This window comes from Terrapene carolina, unplaced genomic scaffold, assembly GCF_002925995.2.
Source record: "Terrapene carolina triunguis isolate 2854851 unplaced genomic scaffold, T_m_triunguis-2.0 Scaffold130, whole genome shotgun sequence".
In the NCBI taxonomy this organism is placed as follows: domain Eukaryota; kingdom Metazoa; phylum Chordata; order Testudines; family Emydidae; genus Terrapene; species Terrapene triunguis.
Genome location: NW_020664481.1, coordinates 4,729,804 through 4,756,710, shown reverse-complemented (window position 1 = coordinate 4,756,710; position 26,907 = coordinate 4,729,804). Strand labels below are relative to the sequence as shown.

General features: G+C 52.4%; 1 protein-coding gene across 1 annotated transcript; it reads left to right on the top strand.

Annotated features, from left to right (window-relative positions):
* Positions 1-26,671, top strand: RGS19 (regulator of G protein signaling 19). The gene is made up of 6 exons (XM_024219191.1): positions 1-110; positions 12,501-12,638; positions 13,114-13,250; positions 20,305-20,379; positions 23,780-24,014; positions 26,422-26,671. The coding sequence occupies exons 2-6, from the start codon at positions 12,609-12,611 to the stop codon at positions 26,608-26,610; spliced, it is 666 nt and encodes a 221-aa protein (XP_024074959.1). The 5' UTR covers positions 1-110; positions 12,501-12,608; the 3' UTR covers positions 26,611-26,671.
* The last annotated feature ends 236 nt before the right edge of the window (positions 26,672-26,907 follow it).

Sequence of the window (26,907 nt, the reverse complement as noted above, 5' to 3'; positions counted from 1 at the left end):
CTGTTTAAATGCTTCACGTAAACTGAGATGCTGTATCAGGAACTATAGCTGGGCTGCTGCTGGAGGGGCACGCAGAATGGCTAGATTGAAGGTTTCCATCCACAGAACAGGTACGGCAGTGATACAGGCGGCTGCTTTGCTGAATTGATTCAAAACACCCGCCAGAGTCTCTGGTCTGGGCGAGCTGTGCTCAGCACGGGATCAGAGAGGAGCGGGGGAAGGTAGCTTTACGTCCTCTTTGCAGCTCCCCACCCCGTCTAACATAATTTAGAGCAGTGACAGGCCTGCTCTCTTGTTCTTAGCTGTATGTGACGTGTGTGTGTGTGTGTGTGTGTGTGTTGTTTAATAAGACTGGGACTTTTCAGCTTGGGAAAGAGACGGCTAAGGGGGGATATGATAGAGGTCTATAAAATCATGACTGGTGTGGAGAAAGTAAATAAGGAAGTGTTATTTACTCCTCATAACACAAGAACCAGGAGAATTTCACCCAATGAAATTAATAGGCAGCAGGTTTAAAACAAACCAAAGGAAGTATTTCTTCACACAATGCACTGTCAACCTGTGGAACTCTCTGTGAGAGACTGTTGTGAAGGCCAAGATTGTAACGAGTTGAAAAAGAATCGGATAAATTCATGGAGCAGGGGTGCTGCTTTAGCATGTGTGCTAAAGGCCGCGGGTATGCCTGGTGTCGTAGGTCCCCAGCTGGTGTTGGGGCGGCCGGCTGGCCTCCGAGGTCCAGGGGCGGCAGCCCACGCGGCGGGGGTCCAGGGGAGGGGTCTGGGCTGCCACTGCCCTGCCACCCGGCCCCTGCAGCCCAGGTTACACATTGCAGGCCGCATATGTGGCCTGCAATGTGTAATATGTTGAGAACCACTGTCATGGAGGATAGGTCTATCAATTGGCTATTAGCCAGGATGGGCAGGGATGGTGTCCCTCTGTTTGTCGGAAGCTGGGAATGAGTGACAGGGGATGGATTGCTTGATGATTATCTGTTCTGTTCATTCCCTCTGGGGCACCTGGCATTGGCCACTGTTGGAAGACAGGCTAGATGGACCTTTGGTCTGACCCAATATGGCCGTTCTTATGTCATGACTATGTTGGGAGGTGGCTCTGGATGACTGAGATTTAAAGGGGCAGCCCTCAAGAAGCCAACTTCCCAGCTGCTTTGCACAAAGAGACTGAGAATCAGACCTAACCATCTCTAGCAACAAGGAGGGTGCAAATCACTCTCTGTGCCCATCCAAATCTTGGTGCCTCCAAAGCTGTCAAGCTGATTTCAGATAGAGCATGGAGCAGCTAGCATCTTGTAATGACTTGCACTCAGAACTCAACTGGGGCTGAGGTTTGAACCAACAACCTGGGGAGGGGGGAAGGGCTGTTTGATATCATGACTGCTCTTTGGAAGCACCCAGTTCCTCGTTTAGAATTAAGTGCGCTCTCTCTCGTCTCGTGCAGTACTGCAGGAGCCCGGGATGTGCAGGACTCGCTCTTAAAAGATCACTTTATTAGAGATTTCCCATGTGATAACTCCCCATATGGCCTGTGCTCATGTGAAATCCCTGCCTGGCAGATAAAGTCAGCCCAAAACTTTTCAACTCGGCCACCTCTCGGTTCCCTCTTGGTAACCCCCTAAGTTCTCATACTCTCTCTCTTCATGTGACACCCGAAGGTGATACTTCGGTCTGCTTCTATACTAAGTGTAGTTCCTCCCTTCCTACTTAACTTGGTGGACTGATTGTTAGTCTCTATCGATCCAGGATTGTGAACGTTGTAGATAGCAACTGTGTGCTCTTTGGTACCGATCTAGGAGCCCACCCCAAGCCATAAAATATAGATGGAGGGTGTGTGGGTGCCATATTAAGTTTATTTCAGTCTACAGTTATCACCTTTGTCATTTTCTCTGGGACAAACTGATGTCATGACTGCACTGACGCCTTGCCGAGTGATGTTTCTGTGATCAGAACATCAGTGGGTTGTAAAATAATGGTGACTTTGGAGGCAAATTTGCATCCTGCCAATGGTGTTTGTAGCTATATCCTGTTAAACAGGACAAACAGATCATCGAACGGACATACTCCCAACTTGGGACACCTGACTTAGCGATAGTCTGCTATGTGAATTTACAGGAAAACGCTCTGTGGAAAGGCAGAACTCTGTTCTCGTTTATCTGCTTCTAGTTAAAAAAAAAATACACAGCTTTTCTATACAGTTTTTTTTCTCTGTATTGTTCAAAAGTACAATTTTCTCTCCTGATGAAATTGAAATTAACATGGCTTTTGTCTGTCTGTGTCTGTGCCCCAGACTCTTCTGTCTTAGATAGAGGTAGGAGTGCGCACACATGTGGCATCAGTGTTCATTGTTTGGGAAGCTCACACATTGTATTTGTATCCCAGGGAAAACTGTGGTTCTTGGGGAGGAATAGTATTTCTCAGTGGTAGCGGTCAACTTTGAATTTTTAAATTGTAAAGACCTGACCTCTCTAGGCTTTAAAAATGGTGAGGGGTCAGTGTCAAGGTCCCGTGTGCACCCAGACTTTATTAAAAACATTTTCCACCTATGACCCCTTTATTCCCTTTTATTACTGATGACCAAGACACGTGTATTTTGAGATGCAGACCCAGATGTCCCAGTTCAGGTGCACAGTTGCTGTGACTACCAATGCAGAATGTGCAGTTGTTCATACAAAATGTATCTAACTAGCCACTTGGCTGCACACTTATGTCACTTTGCAAATGTATGTGTGGTAACAGCTCACCCAAATTCAGCATGCAGTTGTATGCGTGCCTTGCAAAGACGGTTACATGCCCAAGTCCCACGCTGTTATGTTTTAAATGTACTTTGTACACCCAGAGCGGTGGGCGGGGGCACCCTTTGGTGTGGACTTTTGAAGACCAAAACCGAAACTCATAAACTCCTGAAAATCTGTTCCAGAAACATGCAGACATGCACACGCTCTCCTTCTCCTCTTCACACTTCAGAATTTCTGGCATCAGAACTGGGCCCTCAGCAGTGAATTCTGATGCTCACAGTCACTAGATTCTGACATCCCTGAGACCGGGGGACCATGGCAAAGCAAGGGTATGAGAGGCAGAAGTGGTGCTTTACAGACACACAGCTGGGTACCTAGCACTGCTGGGAGAAGGCTAGTTATGTTGGGCTTTGGGAAGCTTTGTCAGAAATGAGCAAGGGCCCCTTTAAGGGAGGTTTTATTCTGTCTGCTTGGGAAATCTCCCTTGTTCAAGTCTTCCTCTTTTCAGAATTATCTCTCTCTGTCTCTTGCCCACAGTCTTCCCTCTCCTAGGCTCTTGAGACAAAGTATTTCAACTCCAACTGCTGGCATCAGCTATCCTAGCTGAACTTCCTTCTGTGTGCTGTAGTGTGGCCTCTCTCTATGAATTGCACTAGTGTCTCTATGCACTGCTTAATATTGTGCCTTTTGCCAGCTCTGTGTAATACGTCCACAAACACCCTGTAAAATATGTGCCGGCAATTGCTGTGAGAGGAGTTAACGCTCCAGCTGCATTGCAAAGCAAGATCCCTCCCTTCCCCTCCGACCCCCCACCAGTCAGGGACTATACACTAGGGTACACCGATCGACATTGCAGCCTGCTCCATGGGATTCCAGATGCCACACCGCTACCCTTCCAAATTCCATGTGATGGGGACAGGAGGGAATCTGGTTTGTTACTATGTGACCTGACATGGGTAGTCCTCCTCCAGGCCTTCTTCATCCCCGAATTTCCCCCTATCTTTATGTCCCATGCCATTCCCAGCGGCCATTATTCTTCTGCCCCGGGTGGGACTGTAGCAGGGCTCCGCTGAGAGCAAGTCAGTGCTGCCTCCGCAGGTGGCTTGAGGGGTTTCTTCTGAGCCGCCTAACGAAAGCAAATAGTCATCTTCTGCCCTCCATGTGCAACACAGTCTGACACAGGTCTGGAAAGAGTCTTGCGTGGGTGTGAGCATTGCACAGGGCCTCCAAGCGAGCTCTGTACACCTGCCTCGTTGTACGAGCGTATGGGCTCCCCGATGCCCACGGAGGGGTTCCCAAAGACTTGTGCTCCCTTGCGGATTACTCTATTACAAACTGACCCGTTCGCTCCTGCACCTGCTGTGATTTTCTAGGAACGTGGGGGTCTTGCATGTGAATGTTTTGCCAACAGCCCACCCTGTCGGCACGCGAGAGTAAAGCTAGTCCAAAACTCCCCACCAAACCCTCCGCTCGCCCCGCCTGTGTTGGTGAAAGACCGTTGAAATCTTTTGACCAGCCCTGCTAGACGGAGCCATCCACCAGGCAATAGACTCACATATTTGTAGGCTGTAGCTTGTACATCGTGCAGCACAGAAGGGGTTAAATATACCATGACTCTCCTGCTAAAAAAGTCCCTAATGCTTTTTCAGTGTCTCTAAGACACTTTCCTCTTGGCTCTCCTCAGCATCGTTGTTTCTCAGTATCCCCAGGCCCTTCTCCACCCCATGTCGTCTAGTCAGGAAGCTCAGTTTTGAGTCCTACGATCCGACGGGTTTAGAACTGGCCTGAGCTGATCCTCGTTTTACTGCACTAGCCCATGTACCTGTTCGGATATCAGCAAAGACAAAGCTTATCCTCCGGAAAACGCTCGCTTGCCATTAGACCACTGATATGCCCAGACCTAATCGGTCTGACCAGCGTTGTCTCTCTGTTTCTTTGTACTCCCTCCCTCTGTCTGTATCCCTCTGTCGTCTCTTCGCTTCTACCTGGGTTGTAAACTCCTTGGGGCAGGGGCCACCTTTTTGTTCTGGGTTTGTACAGCGCCTAGCACAATGGGCCGTAATAGGGTTCCTGTGTGGCCACTGCAGTACTAATCATACTAAATGTATGTGAGTTCTAAAAGTATGGACCTCCTAGTGGAAGAGTTGCACTCACCGTAGGCGTGCTCCCTCGTGGCTGAGTGGAGCGTGGCAGCTCTTCCGTCTCTAGCGCCCCCTGCCGATGCTCATGGCGGTCCAGCATTAGTCTGTCTCTTGTTGCGACTCGACCTTTTTAGCCAACACACGTTCTAATCCGACTTCTTCCAGGGTAACAAAGTCCAGAGTCCTTCCATCAGGGTTTTGTTCCTGACTCTGGGCCCTGTGGTCCTTACAGCCTCTCATCCCAGGGCCTTCAAAAGTCCTTGTCCCTTATATCAGAAGAGTTCATGCCACATTCCCCCATGGCGGGCCAGGGAACCCGGCCCTCCCACTACGCTGGGAGGCCAAAGACCCTTTACTGACCAGCTATGGTCTGCGCTGCCAGAGTCCTTGCTGCTGCCTCCCTTGACCCCCTCTTCCTACCAGCCATATCCATCCCCCTCCTGAGGGCTCCTGTGAGCCAGTCCCCGGCAGCATTCCACCCCTGGCCCTTCCACCGGGGAGTGCTACCCCTGCTCGGCTCCCCGCAGGGTCTCCCCTTGCGCCTGGGCTCAGTCTCTCCCTGCTTCTCCCAGACCCTCCCTCTGGGCCTCGTGCAGGAGCCTGACCTGCTCTCTCTAGTCCCTTGAGGAACTGCCAGCACAGCTTCCCTCAGGCTTCAGTTCGAACGCCCCTTAGGCGCAGGCGTCTCTCTGCCTTTCCCCCAAGAGAGGAAACTCCCAGCTGCTTCTCCCCTGGCTCTCCTCAGCTTTCCTGCCCACTGCCCGGTGCTTCTCCCCAGCCAGGTCTGATCATCGTTTATGTTCACCGCCCGTGGGCTCAGGTTCTGGTTAACCAATGCAGGGTTTCTACAGCCCCACACACACACACACTCTGCTTCCCTCTCGGCCTCTCTGGTTCTACGTGGTTCGTCTCATTCACGAGCCCGAGAAGAGGGATCTCTGGAGAGCCCCGAATCCGAGAAGGGGGAGCTGATGAAGAGATGGTATGTGATTGCCCAGCGTTCAGTTCATTGGTAGCTTCGGTTATTGCAAGTATAAACAGAGGCCTACGCTAAAAGCCATTGGCTTGAGTTAGCCCAGGAGGTTGAGAGGAGAGCACAGCCCAGAAGGATTGAATGCTATCTTCCCCTCTCTCTTCCTTTTCCCAGCAGCTTTCCTCTTCACATGCTGTCCGGCCACGGTGCTCTCCTCTCTATGCCCTGCTCTCTGACGCACCCATGCACCTCTGGGCCCACTGAGAAGTGGAGCTGGGCAGATGCGTAGCGGACTACGCCTTTTTTAGGATTAAAGGGGAAGCTTTCCAAGTACTTGGGCTAGCCGGGTTTCCTCATGTTTACTCTGTTCCTGCACATCATCCCGTTTGGCTGTAATTAGAGGGTCTGAGCGCTGCATTCCTGCTGGGAGCTGCTACCCTGTTGGGAAGCAACGATTTGTATTAGTGGATAATTACTTTTCTACATCGTATTGAAGCTTTGGCTTAGTTATTGCATGTACAAGGACAGGAGAGCTGAGCAAGGTTGTCTATAAGGCCATACCCTATTTCCATTTGTTCGTGGTTAGCAGCTTCCTTTTCCTTGGAACAATCAGGTTTCAAGAGTAGGGTCCGGGAGCTGTTTTTGGTAAGGCTTAGCAAGTGATTGAGGCTGGGTTGCTGCTTGGATTTAGGTGTTTGCCGCTCGAGTTCACTGTAAAATGAAACAGCCCCCATCGCAATGGGAAAGGTTCAGTCGACCAGCAAACCAAAAAGAGAGCGGCTTTCAAAGGTTGCCTGACTGCAAAGCCCCCTTAAAGAGAAGCCGAGATTGCTGCAAAGCAGGTTAACAAGGTCACAGGCACTCTGCCAGCATTTGAAATCTAAAAATAGGTACATTTGAGGAGAGAAATAGAGACGCTCCCTTTCGGCTCCAGTGAGATGTATTGGACAGTGGAATTTCTTCAAAGGGCCGGGAGAGAAATGTATAAATATTGCAGCTAAAAATCAAATAAAACAAAATTTGTGACTGACCCTTGTAAAGGAGGATTGCTGCGTTGTGTTTCCTGGGGCGTACCGAGTGCCTCGTGCAATTTGTCTAGATGTGCGCGAACGCACAAATTACACTCCATATTAACGCCCTGCTAAAAAATGTACACAGGGTAACAGCCCAGTGCAGCCGGCTGTACAGAGACAGACGGGTGCTGTAAAGCACCATAACAGTGACCGGTCTGAAAAAATGGCCTCATGTAACATCCCAATTCACAAACAATTCTCGTTATAATGGGGTGTCTCTCAAAGTGCAAAAGAGTGGACATGCCACCGAGCTCACTCTCCACCTCCCATTCTTGCAGTCGTCTTCCTGCCTTTCCACATGGTCCACAGTCCTCAGCAATGAGACAATTTCTCGTCCAGTCCTTTCTAAATCCTGCAGGCAGCCCTGTGTGAAATAGAGGGAAGGGAATGTAGAGAGACAACATAGACTAGTGCATAACGTGCACTGGGCTGGGAGTCAGGAGATCTGGATTCTATTCCCAGCTTTATCACTACTCTGTCGTATGATATGGGCAAGTAACTTTGGCTCTCTGTTCCTGTTTCTCATCCCACCCTTTGTCCTAGCTTGTCAGACTGTAAGATCTTTGGGGCAGGAACTGTCTCTTGCTCTATGTTTGTACAGCTCCTAGCACAATGGTTCCTGATCTCGGTGGCATCCTAGTGCTGAATTATGCAGCAGCCTGACAGGTTTGTGGCAAGCACCAAACCTTTTTAAAAGTGTGGTTATTGAGTAGGCTAACCAAACCAAACTATTTTCTGCTGCCTCCCAGCGTTCAGTTTACTGTGCTGCGGATTTTGTACGGGCAGCACAGAACTGTATTGTAGGAGTTATCAGAGGGGTGGGGAATTGGAGGCTTCGACACATGGGTGGTGAAAACATGGGGCATTGGTGCCCAGCGAATCTGCTGGTTTGAGCACCAAGGAGCACAGTTGAGGGTTTTACTTTTGGGGAGAGGTTTTTGCTTTTACCTTCATGTAATGGGCAGTGGCAGAAGTGATGTGTAATTTTGGTGAAGGGCATCAACTCTTAGTTCCTCATCCTTGACAGCAACCACCCTCCTCACTGTCCCAGTATCCACTGCTGCATCCAAAAATGATGGCTAAGAACGCTAGCAGGATGTTTCTGCTAAAATGATCAGCAGTGAAAAAATTCATTATTGTGACATATTAATTGTTGTCGTTATGATCCAGAGTGAACAGGGATGGTTTACAGCTCTTGGAACTATGGTTTCAGGCTGTCTTATTTGCAAATGCAGGCAGCCAGGCATGGCTGAATTGGGTCCCGTTTGGTTTACATTATTAAGATTCTTTTTGCAATCATGGTGTTTAATTTTAATTAAAGCTTAAATTTTGGAGCCTAGTTGTGCCGTAAATTTTTCAATTGGAAAGTTGTGGAAGACATGCGCCTGGATGGAACATGGCCCTAAAATGAGGTACACCTCTACCCCAATATAACGCTGTCCTCGGGAGCCAAAAAATCTTACCGCGTTATAGGTGAAACTGCGTTATATCGAACTTGCTTTGATCTGCCGGAGTGCGCAACCCTGCCCCCCCAGAGCGCTGCTTTACCGCGTTATATCCGAATTCGTGTTCTATCGAGTTGCGTTATATCGGGGTAGAGGTGTACCATGATGCAAAGTTAAAGTAAAAGCAACAACATCCATAAATAAGCATTGAACAGCTGGTTTAACCAGTGTTACCGTTCAGGATTGACTATAGAGGATGGGATGGGATTGCCATGCAGCCTTTGAACGATGCTGTGGGGAAGGAGGGATAAATGTAGCATTGTAAGATAATAGTCTTTGAGTTGAGGCAGGGCTGCCGTGACAGTTCAGCAAGGCTACCTGGCTAGAATGTGTCAGGTAAATTTTGCCTGGAAAGATTCCAGCCCCAGAGTAGGTTGGATTGATTTAAACATGGTTTAAATCCCCAAATCGAAAGCCTTGATTTCACCTTTTTGCATTTGTACTTCTGTAATTTTCTAAAGAAAGATGCATTCTCATTCATTGATATAACCATTAAAACATGTTGATTTACAACTAAATAGAGAGTCTTTACACTAGATTTGGTACATCTTTTTGCTCCCTAGGAGGATATGCTATTATAGCTATATACATTTATTTATGCAGTTACTTAGCTTAATATTTTCAGATTCTTATTAACTGTACCTTTTTAGTATGTCAGAACAGGGTGAAGGATATATTGCTTTTTTACTAGATAATTAATTTTTTGTTCATGATTTGTGTCAAGTTGCATTAGGATGGTAACTGAAATTTAATTAAACACACAAAACAGCATATACAATTTATTTTTATTAAACAAAACAAGCCCTTAATACAGTCCATGACCTAGTGTGCCATATTTATAAAGCTTGACCTCAAAAGCTGGATGTTTTCCCCAGATTCTTTCTTTATATAGAAAAGCAGCCTTTAACTCAAAGTTTTTGCTAGAGACTCGGATTCAGCATATTTTTTATTTGTTTTAAAAGATCATAATAAGTTTAGGCCTTAACACATTTTGTATTAAATTCAAATTGCATTTTAAGCAGGTTTATTTTTAAAAAGAAAAACTTCTTATAATTTAAATAACAGAAAAAAAATCTGATTCCCCCGCTGCTCCTCCAAAAAAAAATCATCAATTTTTATCCACCCTGGCCCAGGGGCTTGGACTGAGCCCAGAAATGACCTGGGAGCCTATGGAAAGTGTGTTCTCTGTGGCTTTTCCTGCGAAAGAAGTGGGCTGCAAAATTCTTCGCAAACTGAAGTTTCCGTTGCCCCATCATCAGCCTGAGATACATTGACTCCAGTAAGGAGATGCTCAGTGCGTGAATCATTGGGGCTAGATTCCCATCTGAGAGGACGGAGCATAGTTCCCTGCCACGCTGAAGCTGCTTCTCACCGTTCTTCCTACGCCAACTTGGAGTTACTTTGATAAATGGAGGGGAGAGGTTGATGTCATGGCTGGACCCACTTCAGTCTTGCTTCAGCTCCCTTTGACCCGGCTGTTCTCTTCATCGAGGGGCTAACCTTATGCAGGCATGGTTCTTGTTTATGATTTGTATTGCATTAGCGCTTAGAGACCCCCATCATGGCCCCATGGTGCTGGGCATTGTACAAACACGCAGTAAAGAGACACCCCCCGCCCCAAACAGCACCGTCTACCTCCCAGGGGTGTTTTGAGGATAAATACGTATGTCAGAGATTGTGAGGGGATCAGTGGGGGTATAAAAGTACCGCCGCTCGCAAGGTTTGGTAAGTGGGTGGGCAGCACCTCGAGGAGCGGCTGAGTAGTATAAACATGCCTCCGTCGCCATCCGTCTAGAACTGTGTGTCACGGCCTGGTAATTGTCTTCTGTTCTGCCAGGGGCGTCCTTTCCTCCTGTCAGTGAAATGTCTTCCAGACGGGCTGAGAGTTCTTTGCCATGCCGGGGGCTCGGGCGGGCCCTCTGGTTTGCGCAGCCCAGATCAATGAACCACGTTGCTGTCTGGCACCGTTCTTTCTGCTGTGATTCTGCCGCGGCTATGGTGGAAGAGGAGGTGTGTTTGCCTCCCTCACCGCATGAGTGCATTGTGTCTTCGAGCCCCTCCGGCCTTTAGAGCAGCAGTTCGAAACGCTTCTCTGTACCTGTTCTGCCGACTCGCGCCTCTTAGCAACTGAAAACTGTTGAGCCCTGCTTTGTAAGAAAACTTCCTTTCCCCATCTCCCTGTGCTCAGATGGCACCATCTAACTCTCCCTCGGCCTCTCCAGCGCAGTCCTGTCCTGCATCACTGGACTTGCCTCTGACTCCTGAGTCTATCGACTCCCCTTACACGTACAGGGCTTCCCAGGAGGGAGGTAGATGCAGCTGTGTTTTAATGTCACGGTGGAGCTCGCCCGGGGAGGCAGTAAATTCCGTGGCTGCGGAGAGCATGGAATTGCACAACAGAATTCCAAGCAGAGCCTTCGATCATAATATTTGGTATAACATGCCTGTTTCCCCTGCGTGAGGCTCTCGCCTCCAAACAAGAGGTCTCATAGATAAGGAAGGGTTTCATGTGATGTTTGGGGGATTTGTTTGATCTGCCTTCCAGGTGGAAGTCAGAGATCTCCCAGCCAGAAATCCTTCTCTCAACAAAGTCAGGGCCGGGAAGGCCAACACTTTGTGGGAGGTATTTCTGAGCGTGTCCTAGGGGCTGTGTTTCACTTAGTGAGGTGACTGTGCACCAGGGCCTGCCGCCCTGCTTGGTGAAATGCTGTGCAGACATTTGGGGTACCAGAGGCCAGAGCTGTCCCTTGGGTACAGCGAATCGGGGCGACTATCCCGGGCCTCGCGGGCTGAGAGGTGAGGCGGGCGGGCGAGCGGGGTGAGGAGGTGAACCACTGGCAAACAGGGGGTGGGCGAGGAGGAGCCCCCCTACCAGAAGCTCCCCTTCTCCCCAGCGCCTCCTGCCTGCCGGCGCACCCCACCAATCAGCACCTCCCCCTCCCTCCCAGCGCCTACCGCACCGCGTGCTCGGGGAGGGGGCGGAACTGGATGGGGAAGAGGCGGGGTGGGGGTGGGGCCTTGGGGGAAGGGGTGGAGCGAGGGCGGGGCCAGGGGTGAGCACCCCCCAGCAGATTAGAAACCCAGCGCCTATGTCCCGGGCCCCGCACTCCCCTAGTAAAACTCAACTCTCTACTATGAAGATGGCGCTGGGGGAGCTTGAACCGTACCCGGTCTCTTCCCATGCGAGCAGAGGTGCAAACTGGTTCAACTGCAAAGCTTGTCTTCCCACAGCACTCTCCACCTGCCCGTGGTTCTGGGTAACTGTAGGGCACAGGTGTCTTCAGCTCTGTTTCTCTCCATCCTGTCCATAGCAGGACAAGACACTTTCCAGGGTAGCTCCTACCCATCCATCTGCATTGGCCATTCCTACCCTCACTTGTCCCTCTGGCTGAGGAGGGGTTAGAACCTCCCCAGGTTTGGGCAGGCCAGGACAGGGTGTGTCGCTGTTAATCAAATCCATGGTCCTCCTGGATCATTACCAAGGAGCCTGTAACAGGCCGGGCCATAGTAGTTCGTACAGGCAGAAGCTCGGCTCTTGCCTTATCCAGTTCTCTAAGGCTGTATCTACGCTAGAGGAATCTAACGAAAAATTACGGCCAGTGGGAGCTGTCGAGTAGGCAGGGCAGGGCTGGACGACCCCAGGGCCTCATCTACTGTCTGGCTCCCACCGGAGCACATGAATCACTGGCAGAACCTAGTGTGGGCAGGCTCCTCTAATGCTGCGATGGCGCTCTGAGCTGGGGAGCACAGCACAGGGCGCAGGGAAGCATTAGCAATGAGCACTGCAGAAGGGGCTGCTTGGACAGACACTCCTAAAGGAGCAGCACTTTCCCTCTCACGTTTTGTTTCCTTCCTTGCATCCTTTATTTTCTTGCCCCTCTACCGCTGTCAGGAGTGCTCCGTTGGCTCCAGTGCTGGAGACGAGCCCTTGCTAACTTTGAGCACCTCCCTTCTCAGTGGCTCTTTCCTGCCTAAATGTCCCCAGCCTGCAGGAGAGGGGGGTCCCTGTTTTGGCCTGCAGGTGGATTTAGCTTAAGGAATGCTTCTCTGTTCTCATAGGCTCCATCCAGTAGGCTGCAAAGGCCCTAGGGGGGCGTGTCGACAGTCACCGTCACCTGGGAGGACAGGCGAGCAGAGGTGGGCCAGCAGGGAACATACAAGCTGCCCATGCCGACTGTGTATGAAGCTGGGAAGCAGGTGAGCTGGAGATCTGACCTGTTGGGGGACCGGAGATGAAATAACCATCGTAAAGGAAAATCCTTGGACTGGCTGGCCAGGGGAGAGCCTTCAAGAAATCCCAGTGAGCCATTGAGCAGGTAGCAGGGCAAATGCAGGAACTACCGCCCAAGGCGTGGCGTTCTGTGCAGCCAGATTCCTGTCTGTGCTTTGCATTCTGGAGGCAGAAAGAGCCCACGCCCTCGCCCCACCCCTCTGGAGGAAGAGGCGTTTTCCTCTCTAGCCCAGCTGCTAACTGCCCAGGTTGTACAGGTGCCTGGTTGTTACCTAAAGGTTCGTCATTCTGTCCAGAGGGTGTCTGCGCTCCGCGGTGCTGCTGGCGACCAGCGCGAAGCAGAGGGGGGATCTGGGTTCCAGGAAGTGGGGGGGAGTTGAGCTGGGAGGGGTTCGTAAGGCCCTGCGGCTCGTTTATCCTCTCCGTGCTCTTCCCTTCCAGTACACGGGACCTGAGTCCACAGAGAGACCCCTTTCGATGTCCCGGCATGAGACCTCTCCGACGACGGTGCAACCGGCTGGCAACCACCGCCCCAATGCCTGCTGCTTCTGCTGGTGCTGCTGCTGCAGCTGCTCGTGGTACGTTGTGTGCCCTGCTCAGTACCAGAGGCGCTAAAGAAGCCCCCTCCCCATCCCTCTCACCCGCTGCTGCCTGTGTCTCGGGGACGAGGCCCTGTGGGGAGAGTGGCGCCTGTGCCACCATTCTGGCACCATTGTTGGATCCCCGTGTGGGTCGTGTTCCAAAATCTCCCCCATCAGCTCCATGTTGCTCAAACGCCAGGTGTATTGTTCATGGGGGGACCCCTTCGTCTGTGATTTTGTCCTTTGCTTAGATTGTAAAATCTCTGAGACAGGGCCCATCTTGTGGTCTGTGTCTGTGCAGTGCGCTCCTGGCCCATGACAATACAGCCAAGCTAGCATAGCAGCGCTAGCTTCCTCTGCACAGCTCTGCCAATGCCCCACGGCGCTGAGCCCAGAGCACCCCTTTGGGGGAGATGTCTGCAGGCTCTTCCGGCTGGGTGTGATGTTGGTCGAGGCCTCCGAAAATGCAGAGCTGCCTTTTCTTAATCTGCCACTAGAAGCTTGTGGGGCATGTGTGGGAACGGCCTCCCCCACCCGCCGGGCTGAAGCATCCAGGACATTTGTGTATTTGCGCTTGGTTTATAGTTGAAGGCTAATTGGTGCAGTGTTTAAAAACTGACTGTAAACACCATTTTGAGCAGATGGCCCCAGTGTTTGTGCTGCGGGTTGATCTGAGCCCCATGGAGCACACTGTGCGTGCGTGTGTTTTCACTCTCCTTCACGCAAGGCATTTGTCGATCTTTGTCCTGAGATTCTGAACGTAGTAAATGGAGGAAAGGGGCGAGTTTTCTGAAATGAACGGAGTGTAAAGCGACTTGCGGTCCGGGGAATCCTTGAGGCCTGGCCTATTAATCGCTCTTTGGCAACTTGTTAAACGGACTGTGCTGCCCCTACCAGACTGCACAGCACGGAGAAGTGTGAGTAACACTTTGGGGCCAAAACCTGGTGCCTGTTTCAGGGCGGCACAGAAATCCCATGCAGGTGATAAGACTCTCGGTCCCCCAGATCTAGGGCCGATAATCTATTTCAAATGGACCTAAAATAGTCCCCAATCTTCTCCTGATTCGGAGGGAGGGAGCCCCTGCCTGGCTCGTACCAGCACAGATTCATGAGGTGGTGTATTTGCTTCTCTGGTGCCAGTCGCACTAAATACCCAGGCTGGATTTCTGAGCCCAGCAGGTGGGCAGTCTTGTGGTCTGGTTATTCCCATGTCTGCACACAACCTGCTCAGGATTACGATGCCCAACGCAGGTGATTTGATTTTATTTAGCCAGGTCAGGGGGGAAATAATGATTCTTCCTGGTTAGAATCTCTGTCATTGTCGTGCAGGGAGCTGCTTAAAACCATGTAAACACAGCTGTAAGAGCAGCTGGCAGCAGCTGCTGCACGGTTCAGTGGTACAGTGTCCCTGCCCAAGCAAGATGCCCCTAGTTTTCAGTGTCAAACAGCATTTGCCCGCTGAACGGCAGGCCCAGAATTGGTCCCTCTCCCGAGGAGGCTGGTGGGGTGCAGGAAACCATTCCGGTGGGCTGGACACATTTGTTCTGTGCACTGTATGACCGGGGGGGGGGAGATTAATGGGGGGGGGGGATCTGTGACCTTTGGAAGCCCAGCCTCTCTCACGAAGGAGGATCCCACAAATACCCACCGCACAATGGTTGCCTGGGAACTTGTGTGTGCAAATGGGCACTTGGCTGTACGGTTACCCCCTGTGCCTCCTTCGAAAGCTTGCCCCTCACTATGTCTCCTGTCCATGTCCGCCGGGATTCCTAGATCCCATTGCGCTGTTTGAGGCTCTGTCTCAGGTGATGTGGCCGACGTTCTCTCTTCCGACGGCTTCTGACCTTGGATGGCTACCCAGACTCTGCACTGTTACTCCCCAGCTCATCAGAGCAAAATCGCCGCTGCTGCGAGATCAGCGGAGCTGGCGGCTAATTCCAGGGATGAGTCTGGCCTGCTGTGGCTTAGGGATGTCTTGGCTATGCAAGATGCTGAGTAAGGGGGGAGGGATAGCTCAGTGGTTTGAGCATTGGCCTGCTAAACCCAGGGTTGTGAGTTCAATCCTTGAGGGGGCCACTTAGGCATCTGGGGCAAAATCAGTACTTGGTCCTGCTAGTGAAGGCAGGGGGCTGGACTCGATGACCTTTCAAGGTCCCTTCCAGTTCTAGGAGATAGGATATCTCCATTAATTAAAAAAAAAAAAAAAAAATACTGCGATGGGTTGTATCAGCTCCTCCCCATACAGGCAGACATGAGGTGCTATCTCATGTACTGTCTCCCTTCTGGGCCTCGCTGTCCCTGTACTGTGTCCGGTCCCCCTCGGCACAGCTAGGGGTGGAGAGTGAACTACAGTACTCCAACAAAGCCACCTTCCGCACAAGGGAGAGTCCCCAGATCCATCGCAGCGGCTCTCTCCCGTCTGTGTGGCTTCCTGCAGGCGGAAACCAGACCTGTTGATCCAGGCAGACTGACAGTGAGTGGACCCTCAAAGACCCCTTTGCGGAGTAGCTGTCCCCACACCTCACCCCCAGGGTTGCAGAGGCAATGTGACTACTGCTGTCCAGTTGTTACTTTCTGCTGGAAATCCCTGCTCAGGCCCCGCCCCCAGTGTACATGTGTGTATGCACACACCTGGGTAACCATGCTAAGACAGCCCAAACTCGCTACACAGACCCTTGCTTTAGCCCCTGGCACTTTTGGCCTTGTTGATTCATACAGCGAATAGTTTTTTCTTGCAATAAACTTCCCAGTTGAAAACAACAACAGCACAGCGTATGCTTCCTCCAGCCACAGAAACTTTCTGCCGTGGCCTTTTCAGACTTTGCAAGCTAAGCAGGACTGGGCTGTGACCATGCTCGCATGGGGGACTTCTAAGGAACATGCAGTCAGTGCAGGAGATGGTATCGGTGACTCAGTAGGTGGCATTCTCCCCTCGGAGTCAGTTCCAAAGCAGCGCTCCTGCGTAGTGTAGAGGTGCGGGCTGCTATCGTCCGGATGAGACCCTGTGGCACCGTCTCTAAAAGGAAGGGAGTCAATGGTCAGAGTCCACTTGGGCTGATCACATTTTGCTGCTTTGAATTTCCCCTGCACGTTTTCCTTCGCCACCTGTCCTAAACAGCTGCAGGGTACCTACGCAACAGCTAAGCTCCACCCCAGAAGTGGTTACATTTCAGAAGTAGGAAGCGTGGCCCTGAACTACCTCGCTGAGGGGTTGTGAGAATTAATGAAGGTCTGTAAAGCCCTCGGCAACTCCTCCGATGGGACGAGCGCTTTGAAGCACCAACCATTTGTGATGTATCAAAAAAAACCAACCCAGTACAAAATAACTTAAAAGCAGAGTGGGGAGCGAACCTCTGCCATGCTAAGCTGTGCATGTCCTGGGGGGGCGGGAGCACCGGGCTGCAGACAGTACGGGCCTGAGCAGTACGTAGGAGAGCAGGCGGCTGTAAACCAGCTGACAGCCACCCCCATAGCAGAGCTGCCAGAGCCCAGCCTGGCTCTCACGCCGCCTCGGTGCCCTTCTAGAAAGGGGCCCTGGAGGAAGTGAGAGGTTGCCCTGGTTGTTTTCTGAGCCCCACCCTGCTGTGCAGACTTTGCCTTGCAAAGGAAGAAGTTTCTGTCTTAATCTGGTAAGAGCAGAGAAGGGACAATGTCGCAAACAGGAAGTGCAGCTCCTGTTGCGGTTTTCCACGCATGTGAAATTCAAGAGGCCCAAGGGAAGTTGCCTGCCTGCGTGCTGCTTTCCGATTGCACAGCACCCTTCCTGGCGAGAGAGGGGAGACAAGGGTTTCACTTGGGGGCTTTCAAAAAAACCCAAACCAACCCCTTGGAGCAAAACCTCCCAGGGGAACGAGGCCGTGCTCCTGGCCATGTCAGCGGCATGCTTTCCACGGGCAGTTGCTTCCATAGAGCAGGTCCCTTGCAGCTCTCAGGGGCAAAGACTGGCCTGCAAATTCCCAGCCAGTGGAACTTGGTATCGGTAGGACCTACACTCTCCTAGCTGTTGGGTAGCGCTTTGCATCAGTACATCTCATGGCTGTAGCTTTAAGCTTCTCTTCATATGGCTGTTGCCAGGGTGGGGCTTCCAAGGTATCCAGATTTGGGTCGTGTTCATTTTATTGTGGGGAAGCTGATGGTCCTATGGAGAAGTAAAAGGGTGCAGCGGTTCAAGTGCAGAACTAGGAGTCAGGAGTCCAGGCTTCAGTCCTAGCTCAGCTTCCTATGTCATCTAGGGCAAGCCAGAGAACATTTGTGCCTCAGTTTCTCCATCTGTAAAATGGAGATGATCCGCCTGAACTAACTCCCAGGGAGTTTTAAGAGTTAATTCATCAATGTGAGCTGCTGTCCTTAGAGCTCTGGAAGTGCAAAGCATTACCATGAAACCTGCACAAGCAGCTCCTTTTTATGAGCCAGCCGCCTGTTTTCGAGGCCATTCCGAAGGATCCCCGTGCAGATAGACTCAATTCTGCTCCAGTTTCATTCGCCCAGCTCAGCTAAGGAGGTGATTTTTTGTCCGCCCTGTTGTCGTTTCCTGATGGAAGTTGTTGTCTTTCCTACAAGCTCGAAGGGCTAGGAGAACCTGAGCTGCTGCTGATGCTGTTCCAGACTTCCGCCAGCTGGGGGTGCTCGAGGTGTGAGTGCTTATCCCACCCCCATTGATGGAGGGCAGCCAGGACTTCTCAGCACCAGATCTAGGGAGTAGGCCTTTGAAAGTACCTACAGCCCCCATGGTACTGTACCCCCTTTCTCACTCAGACCAATTTGGCTCGCTCCAGTGAAAATTTGGGGTTCTGAGAAAGCATAAAATCCAAGCTTGGCTTTCCCTGCTGCAGCTGTCAGACATTGATGCAGGCGTTTGCTTCTCTCTCTGGGTATGTCTACACTACAGGATTAATCCGAATTTAGATAATTCGAATTTGGGAAACAGGTTGTATAAATTCGATTGTGCGCGGCCACACTAAGCACCTTAATTCGGTTTTAAACCACATTAATTCGGTGGTGTGCGGCCACACTACCCCATTAACTTAAACACAGTAATTCGGTGGTGTGCGTCCACACTAACCCTAATTCGAATTAACAAAATCGATTTAGGCTCTACTCCGTTCGTCGAGGTGGAGTACAGAAATCGATTTAAAGGGCCCTTTAATTCGAATTAACTGGCTCTGTAGTGTGGACGGGTGAAGGGTTAATTCGGATTAAGGCAGCTAAATCCGAATTAAAGTCCTAGTGTAGACCAGGCCTCTGACTCTGTCTAGGGTGATATACCCTCTCCCATCACCGTGGGATCTGAGTATCTCAGTGCATTTCAGCCAGAGGTTACCCCGCTCTCGGTGCGCTTGGGGCTTCCAGGAACTAGATTAATCTGAAATCCCATCACTGTTCCCTTTGCCTGAGCCACTGACTTCAGAACTGAGCCAGCCTAGAATCTCATGGATTCATTTTTTCGTGATTATTGTAAGTGGTTCCTGTTGGGTTCGTGTTTCCTCTGTTGTTTTTGGCCTGGGGCAGCAGTGCCCTCTACTGGCTGGTGCCAGTAATTGCCACTTTGAATTTTCCATCTGTTGGCGAGGGAACTTCAGGTCAAGAAGAGCTCTGGGTAGCCCAAAAGTTTGTGTCTCACCAACAGGAGTTCGGTGCAGTCAAAGCTATTCCCTCACCCACTTTGTCTCTCTAATATCCTGGGACCAACACGGCTACAACAATACTGCATGTCTCTGTCTTAGCATTTATACTGCTCTCGCCCGTGAGAGCAGTAATTCAGCGCTATCCTGTATCTCCGAGGCTTGGATTTTAGAGTTGGGGAGACAGTGGGGTCTGATCGCTCGGGGGCTGTGTGAACGAGGGCAGGTCTCTGGGCCTCTGTCTCATCTGGTCAAGCTGTACGTTCTCTGGGGCAGGGACCATCTCTCACTATGTGTGTCTGTAGCGCCTAGCGGAATGGGGACCTGATAACAATAGGAACCAGGCATCTCAAAGGGTGTTCTCAGTTAAAAACACACCAGGACACCCAGGTCTGTTGGCGCATGACTTTGAAGCAGGGAGGGAAGAGCCCAGTAAGAGCGCTGAAGTTTTTTAGCCTTTTACAAAACCAAACCAACCAAAAGTGTTTCGGTTTGTGGAGCTGCCGTGCTTATGGCTGGCAGAGAGCAAAGTGATCGTGGGCAGCTGGCAGGAGAGAGGGGCAGGGGCTGACTTTGCCCCGTAGCAGCTGTCTCACACAGCAGTGGGTAACGGCGTTCGGAATTAACCTGGCCCAGTAGATGACGCAGCAGCGGTTGATGTTTCTGTATTGGGGGAGGGGAGCAGAGACCGATATGGCTCTGCAACTCCCCCAAAACAGAGACCTCTTGCAGCCCTTGTTACTGTCTGACTGCCCGCAGTCACCTGTGCCTGGCTGGAAGTGGAGCAGGGGACGTGCACTCGCCTTTCTCCACGGGACACCATCGTGAAATCCCGTCGAGGGTAGAGGCTGGGGTGGGGGCAACTTAGGGCTCTGATGCATTGCGGGAGCTGGGGGAGGAAGCAGACAGGGACAGGTCAGGTAGCTGCTGCCTCTGGAGGGCTCCGCATGTGTAACAAAACAAGAGGCGATTCAGCAGCCTGAACTAATTGAGGCTGAGTCACATTGTTGGTATGAAGTGGCCTTTTCCCCCTGGGCTTTGTTGACAAGCAAATAAGTGTGGTTGGAAGGTAAACTGTTTACAGGCTAATCAAGGTGGCTCCTGAGGATTTGAGTATTCTTCAAAGCCAGGTAGTGACCGGACAAGGATGTGAACTGACAAAGGGCTGCAGCATCTATGCAAAAGATCCAGAGACCGCGAGAGACCCGATCAGTTGCACCAGGCTCCAGCAGAGAGTGAGCGTTCAGGATCGTTTTAAAAGGCCAGCCTGACCCTAGGAGACGCCAGATGCACAGAGTGGATCTGTCTGGGTGCACTGCTCGCATCAAGCCTGGGTCTGTAGTGCCGTTGTGGAAAGGTGCAGCGCCTGGGCCTCAGCGGGCGGCTGTTCCCTCTGAGCGCCGTTTACTACCTTTCCGTCTCCTTGTTAGGAACGAAGATCGGGAGCGAGCGTGGCGGGCGTCTCGAGACACCAAACTGGAGACCATTCCAAACTGTGAAGCTTGGTGAGTGACTCGGACCCTTTCTGTGAATGGCTAGTGGGCTGGCAGCTGCCTGCAGCTATAGGTCGGGCTGCCAGATGGGCCCTTCTGCTGTCTAGCCAGTCTGCCGAGGAGCCGGCAGTGTGTGTTGGATCCTGACTCTGCCCCATCCCCTGATGCATCACACACGCTGCCTTCGCACTGGCACACACACACATCATGCTGATCTGCACCACTGCATCGCGGCTAGTCCTGGGAACAGGGAGTCAGGACTCTGGGGTTCTGTTCCCTGCCCTGCCAGTGGCTTGCAACTTTCTCCTGGGTCACACACAGCTTGTCCTTTCTGTGCCTCGGTTTCCCCCAGAGGGGGACATTGTAATATGTCCTTAACTTGTGAAGGTGCTCATGAGACTGAATTCATTCCCGTTTGAAGGTGCCGAGGAGTGTTTAAATGCCGAGCTGGGGGATGTGCCGCAGGCAGCAGGCGGAAAGTATTATTTCCTCCCCAGCCGTTGGTGTGCGCCCCTCGCCCCATGTTTGCTGCGTGTCGTGGGCCGTCTCTCTTGCACTGGCTGGGCTATTTGCCCCCCCCCCCATTGTCCTGTTTTGTTTTGTTTTAAGCTTTCCTGTTGCCACTATGCAGTCAGTCCGGTCTGAAGAGGCTGCCAGCTGCAATGGACTGAACCGTCCCATGGCAAGGCGCACCCCCGTTCCCTGGCAGCGTGCAGCTCAGGTGTCAGGGCTTGAGAGGGGCGGCTCAGAGGGGCAGTTTATGAACAAAAATTGAAAGAGTGGGGGAAGGAATAATGATTGGCGAGGCCAGCGTGGTTCTGCTCCCTGGCCCTACCTCCCAGCCTCAGACACCAGCACCACTCGCTGCTTGGGCTTGGCCCAGCCCCTCCTGATGAAGTAAGAATCCTTTTCTAGCACCTACTGCCCGAGGATCTTGGTGCTTTACACACACCTGTGCTGCTGCTGGTGATCATCCCCCGTTAACAGGAGAAACTGAGGCACAGAGAGAGGCTAAGTGGCCTGCCAGGGATTGTTGCCTATGGCCACAAGCCAAGTGGATGGCAGAGGCAGGAATCAGACCCCATTCCTCCTGGTTCCCAGGCCTGCACTTCAAGCACTAGCTAATACTTTCCCTGCTACAGGAGTCCTGTTATCATGGGAGGAGAGGTTATAAGGGCGAAGGTACCAGCTTACGTAGGCCCTGGCTGTGCCCCTCCCCTCTAGATTGGCACACTCACAGCAGTGGTACCCTCCTGCTGTTCCAGGCCTGTTTTTCCCACACTGAAACTGACAGCTAAACGTAGCCAGCAGTGATCTAAATATACCTCGGGCCGTAAGGTCGCGGAATACCAAGGCTGAAGGGGGGTGGCAGGCCCGGCTGCTGTGGGAGCCTTTGCCATATAAGGATTTTATAATTAGTCGAGGGACTGCTCCGTTCTGTTGGCAAAATGAGGCTCCGTTTGCCTCGGGAACCCCAGCGGGTGGGTGAGGCATGGACCTGCTGCCGGCCGGCGCCGGCTTCTCTCTATCTCCCCCCGCCCAAGGCCAGGAATCAGACCTGTCTAGAGGGGCAGGCATCCCTTTGCAGCATGCTTGGCTGTGGAGTTTACATGAAAACCCCAGAGCTTCCTCCAGGCAGCATGAGAGAGCCGGGCATTATTCAGTCTAAATCCTGCCATCTCAGTACATTGCCTTGCTGCTGCTGGAAGAACAGCCCGAGCTCCTGGAGATAGTCCAATGATTTGAACTAATAACTGAAATCTGGGAGCTAAAATTAGGAATTTGCTAAACGTGCGTCTGGTAGTCGCTCAGTGTGCTCCAGTCCTGGGTTTGTACAGCACCGAGCACAGTGGGGTCCTGGCCCGTGACGGGGGAACCCGAGGGGCTGATGCAATGGAAACAGTAATAATAAACTATAACCTACATTCCTGCCAAGTGGCTTTCTCGCGCTGCCCTTTAGAAGGTGGCGAGAAACACGTGGTGATATCGTAGACCCACTTCTTTTCTCGAGCTCTGAGGTTTTGATTGTTTCCATGTCTCCAAAACAAATTCCGAAGCCCACCACTGTAAAGGCTGTCCGGGGAGATAGGGAGTAGAACAGAAGGGGCGCTGTGGTTACAGCTCAAACGTGCTGGGCTGGCACTCACACACACATAGGGGATTCACTCCAAAGACGTCCATCTTGCAGTCCGAAAAGGAAACCAACAAGAAATGCAGCTTTCCGTTTTGGTGCTAAACTGACATGCTGCAGAAGCTGCTCTGATGTTTTTTTTTTCTCCAGAGCTTACAAACAGAGTAGCGCTCAGGGCCAGGAGATGAGATGGGCTCTCTTCAAAATCCTTTTGTCGCAACGCTAAAATAAGGGGAGGGGGGGTTGTGGTCGTTCTTCGTTCCCTTTTTGACTGCTTGCTGGAATGCTGTGAAGTTGCTGCCCGGCAGCGAAATGGTGCGTCTCAAACTGTGAAATTCAGTTGAGATCAAGAACAGCCTCTCGACCGGTCAAATGGCCGATTAAACAAACAGAAAAACCCCGGTGTGACCATTTCAGGAAAGCTACCACAGGTGCAACTAGTATTAATAGTACGTTATAGCACTATCAGGAAAGTGTTAGACTCATCAAGGTCCAGTTCCTACAAAGTATTTAGGAAAATCATTGAAATCGGTGGAAGTTGGGAGCCTAAATACGTGTGAGGACCTGGCCAGAGTGCCTTAGGCTACGTCTTCACTACCCGCCGATCCGGCGGGTAGCAATCGGTTTATCGGGGATCGACTTACCGCGTCTAGTGAAGACGCGATAAAATCGATCCCTGATCGCTCTGCCGTCGACTCCGGAAATCCACCTCGGCAAGAGGCGGCAGCGGAGTCAGCGGCAGCGCGGCAGCGGTCGGCTTTCCCCCGTCCTCACCGCCAGGTAAGCCGACCTAAAATACGCAACTTCAGCTACGGTATTCACGTAGCTGAAGTTGCGTATCTTAGGTCGGAACCCCGCTGTAGTGTAGACCTAGCCTTACTCTATAATACCCTTTCTTTTCCACAGTGCTTCTCGTGTCAGTCCACCCCAGAATGCTAGGCAGATTGAAGAGCTGATCAAGCTGGAGAATGAAATGCGACAATTGCAGGATGGTTCCTAAATTCTAGAGTCCAGATGCATTTGGAAGAGAGAGAGGTTGAGGGAGAGCTGTGGGCAGGTTTTCTAACAGGTGCAGAGGAGCAGCTGGTAGATGGGTCACAGGGTGAGAGTTTCTAAACTCTGTCGAGCCTCTCCCGGCCCGCCATGGCTGCGTACCAGATGGTGTTGGCTCGGAGCAGGCAGGTGGCTCAGGCTCACAATAATCCTGTTTTGTTCCCTCCTGTCCCTTTCTTTCTTTCTCGTGAATCCCCTTTTGTTTTGGTGACGCCGGGGCCCGACCAGCCTCAAGCCAACTCCCGACGAAGTGCAGGGCTGGGCCCAGTCGTTCGACAAGCTGATGAAGAACCCAGCGGGCAGGAACGTGTTCCGGGAATTCTTACGGACTGAGTACAGCGAGGAAAACATGCTCTTTTGGTTAGCATGTGAGGAACTCAAAAACGAGTGCAACAAGCACACCATCGACGAGAAGGCCAGGATGATCTACGAGGACTACATCTCCATCCTCTCGCCCAAAGAGGTACTGGGCCCCCTCCCCGCATGCTGGCAGGCCAGGCGGGCGATTCCCGAGCCCCTGTGCTCTTGGGAACTCCAGGCTGCTTGGTAGCCATGCTCCGACTGGGGCGGGCTTCCCTGTCGAGGCAGTGAGGGAAAGCGAGTCCACACGCTCATGTCATTCAGCCTTGGCTGGCCCCACTGCGGGGCAAAGGTGCTGACAGACCAAAAAAAAAAGGGCTGGTTCTCCATTCACAGCTCAGAACAGAACAACCTCGGCCATTGCTGGAGCAGTGCCCCTGCTGAAATCCGTTCAGGACCCGTTGGCCTCCGGCAGGAGCTGAAACGGGGACTCACCTGATGGGGAGTGAATGCACCCAAAAGGATGGAAGTTGTTTGACATCCTTCCTCCCTGACTAGGCTCATGAAGGCATTACAAAGAGAAGGTTAAGGGGCAATCACTGTCAGGCTAGAAGCACCTACATGGGGAACAAATACTTGAGAGTGGGCTCTCCACTCTGGCAGACAACGGTATAGCAAGAGCCAATGGCTGGAAGTTGCAGCCAGACAGATTCAGACTGGAAATAAGGTGTAGATTTTTAAAAGGGGGGGGAATTAATCCTTGTGGATTTCCCATCACTGGCCATTTTTAAATCAAGATTGGATCTTTTTCTGAAAGCTCTGTGCTAGTTCACACAGGAATTGTTCCAGGGAAGTTCTATGGCCGGTGTTATACAGGCGGTCAGACTAGGGGTGTGTCTACACTGCAGTTGGACACCTGTGGCTGGCCCGTGCTAGCTGACTCAGGCTTGTGGGACTCGGACTCATAGCGGTGTAGATGTTTGGGCTCAGGTGGGAACTGGGCTCTAGGACCCTGCGAGGTGGGAGGGTCCTAGAGCTCTGGCTCCAGCCCGAAACATCTACACCAATAAAACAGCCCCATAGTCCAAGCCTGCAGCCATCTCATGTGCATAGCGGGTACCGTGGAATGTAGGTGTAATTCAAGCCTTTGTTCCTTGGGTCAGGAAGACAGATGGGGGGAGGGCTAGCTGAGTGGTTTGAGCATTGGCCTGCTAAACCCAGGGTTGTGAGTTCAATCCTTGAGGAGGCCACTTAGGGATCTGCGGCAAAAATCTGTCTGGGGATTGGTCCTGCTTTGAGCAGGGGGTTGGACTAGATGACCTCCTGAGGTGCTTTCCAACCCTGATCTTCTATGTATTATAAAGCCGGAGAGTAAAGGTAAAGGACAGATCTCGGGTATGCCTGACTTGGGGTACTCAGATACTGGGGCCGTTGCCCAATAAAGCAGAAGCCCTGTATCTAGGGGACATGTGGAACTTGCCCAGAGACAATACTGAATACAGCGTGGCTGTGTCAGGCATTAGCTTGTGACCTTCTTGAGGTGGAGAGAAACATGCGGAGTGAATGGATGGGAGATGGGGTGCATTACTGGCTTAAACCTCAAGAGGGCACCAGAAAACTACAAAAGCCACCTACTCCCCTCAGGAGTTGCAGGAGGGATGTGAGGGCGGCCGGAGGGTTTTGTGGCATCTCTGCTCTGCTTCCCCACAGCTGGTTTTCCAGAGGCCTGTGGGCCCCTTGGATCATCACACAGCTGCTCCCAGAGCCCCACGCGACAGCACAGAGCCACGGGGCAGGAATCCACCTGTTACTGGCCCCGTCGCGCTCACTGCCCACATCGGGTGCTAGTCACTTGCGGTACATCTACACTGCATTTCAGAGCCCGCGGCTGGCCTGGGCTGGCTGAGGGGCTCGGAGCTGCTAACTCTGCCGGCCAAGGGGAAGGCTCCGCCTCTGGGGAGAGCAGGGCTTTTCCCAGCACGCTCTCCCAGCAGGCAGAGGAGCCAGGCCTGGCAAATGCAGCCACGGGCCCAATTCTTTCCTGCTCCCTTTGCCCCATCCTCTTGGCCACCCCTGCTGCACTTCACCCACCCGACTCTGTGATCAGAGATTTGGGCCGAGGCCGAAGGGTCAGGTCCAGTTCAGCCCTGACCTCGGCAGGGGCCGATCCTATCAGCGGGGTGATTCCAGGGCTCGAGTCTGCCCATCATCCAGCCATCTTACCCTCCTCTTCGGCCAGCACAGCCTTGTCCCCGGAGCCCAGGAGGGCCGCGGCGCGGGTGCAGCCCAGGATGAGACCCCATTGGCTCCAGTAGTGCAGCCCATGGCCTCATCTGGGGAAAGCACCTTCTCCTTCTCAGCCAAGGCTGGCCTGTGCGGGCTGGGGGGAAGGGGGGCTGTTCTGAAAACCGCATGGCCTCATGTGCCCATTGCAAGCCTGGGCCTGCAAGGTGCAGGGGAGTCTGGCAGAAGGGGGGAGTGAGGCTGGGCTTTGCCGCTCTGGGTGCAGGACCCCAGCCCTGCCCCTCCCCTCCCCTAACAGCCTTGTCTCCTCCCCTCCTCCTCCTCAGGTGAGCCTGGATTCCCGGGTGCGCGAAGTCATCAACAAGAAGATGCAGGAGCCCTCGACGCACACCTTCGACGACGCGCAGCTACAGATCTACACCCTCATGCACAGAGACTCCTATCCCCGCTTCCTGAACTCTGCCATATACAAAGCGCTGCAGCAGAGCGTCTCGCGGTCGTCCTCGGAGTCCTAAGCGCCTGCCACCCTCGGCCCGTGGCAACACCACAAACAGTTCTTTTTGTACACCGGTGTCGGGGGGGTCCCCGAGCTCTGGCTCTGTCTGGGGCAGGTGGGGAGGCCTCTGGGACCAGGGGGCCGGAGTTCCCGCTCCCCTCACGTGCCCCCTCACCATCCACCTCCACTTTTTAGCTTTAGCAATGAACATCAGCCAGGTCCCCCGGCCACTGGAAAACACTGTCACCCCTGAACCCCGCACCACATCCCCCCTGCTGCTCCCCCACCGCCGCCGGTGCCACCTGTGGGCGCTGCT

Bases quoted from the DNA above. Each gene is read 5' to 3' on its own strand.
- RGS19 (XM_024219191.1), top strand. From the start codon at position 12,609: ATGCCGACTGTGTATGAAGCTGGGAAGCAG. The intron at 20,380-23,779 runs GTGAGTGACTCG...GGGCCCGACCAG, and splicing joins ATTCCAAACTGTGAAGCTTG to CCTCAAGCCAACTCCCGACG. The intron at 24,015-26,421 runs GTACTGGGCCCC...CCTCCTCCTCAG, and splicing joins CCATCCTCTCGCCCAAAGAG to GTGAGCCTGGATTCCCGGGT.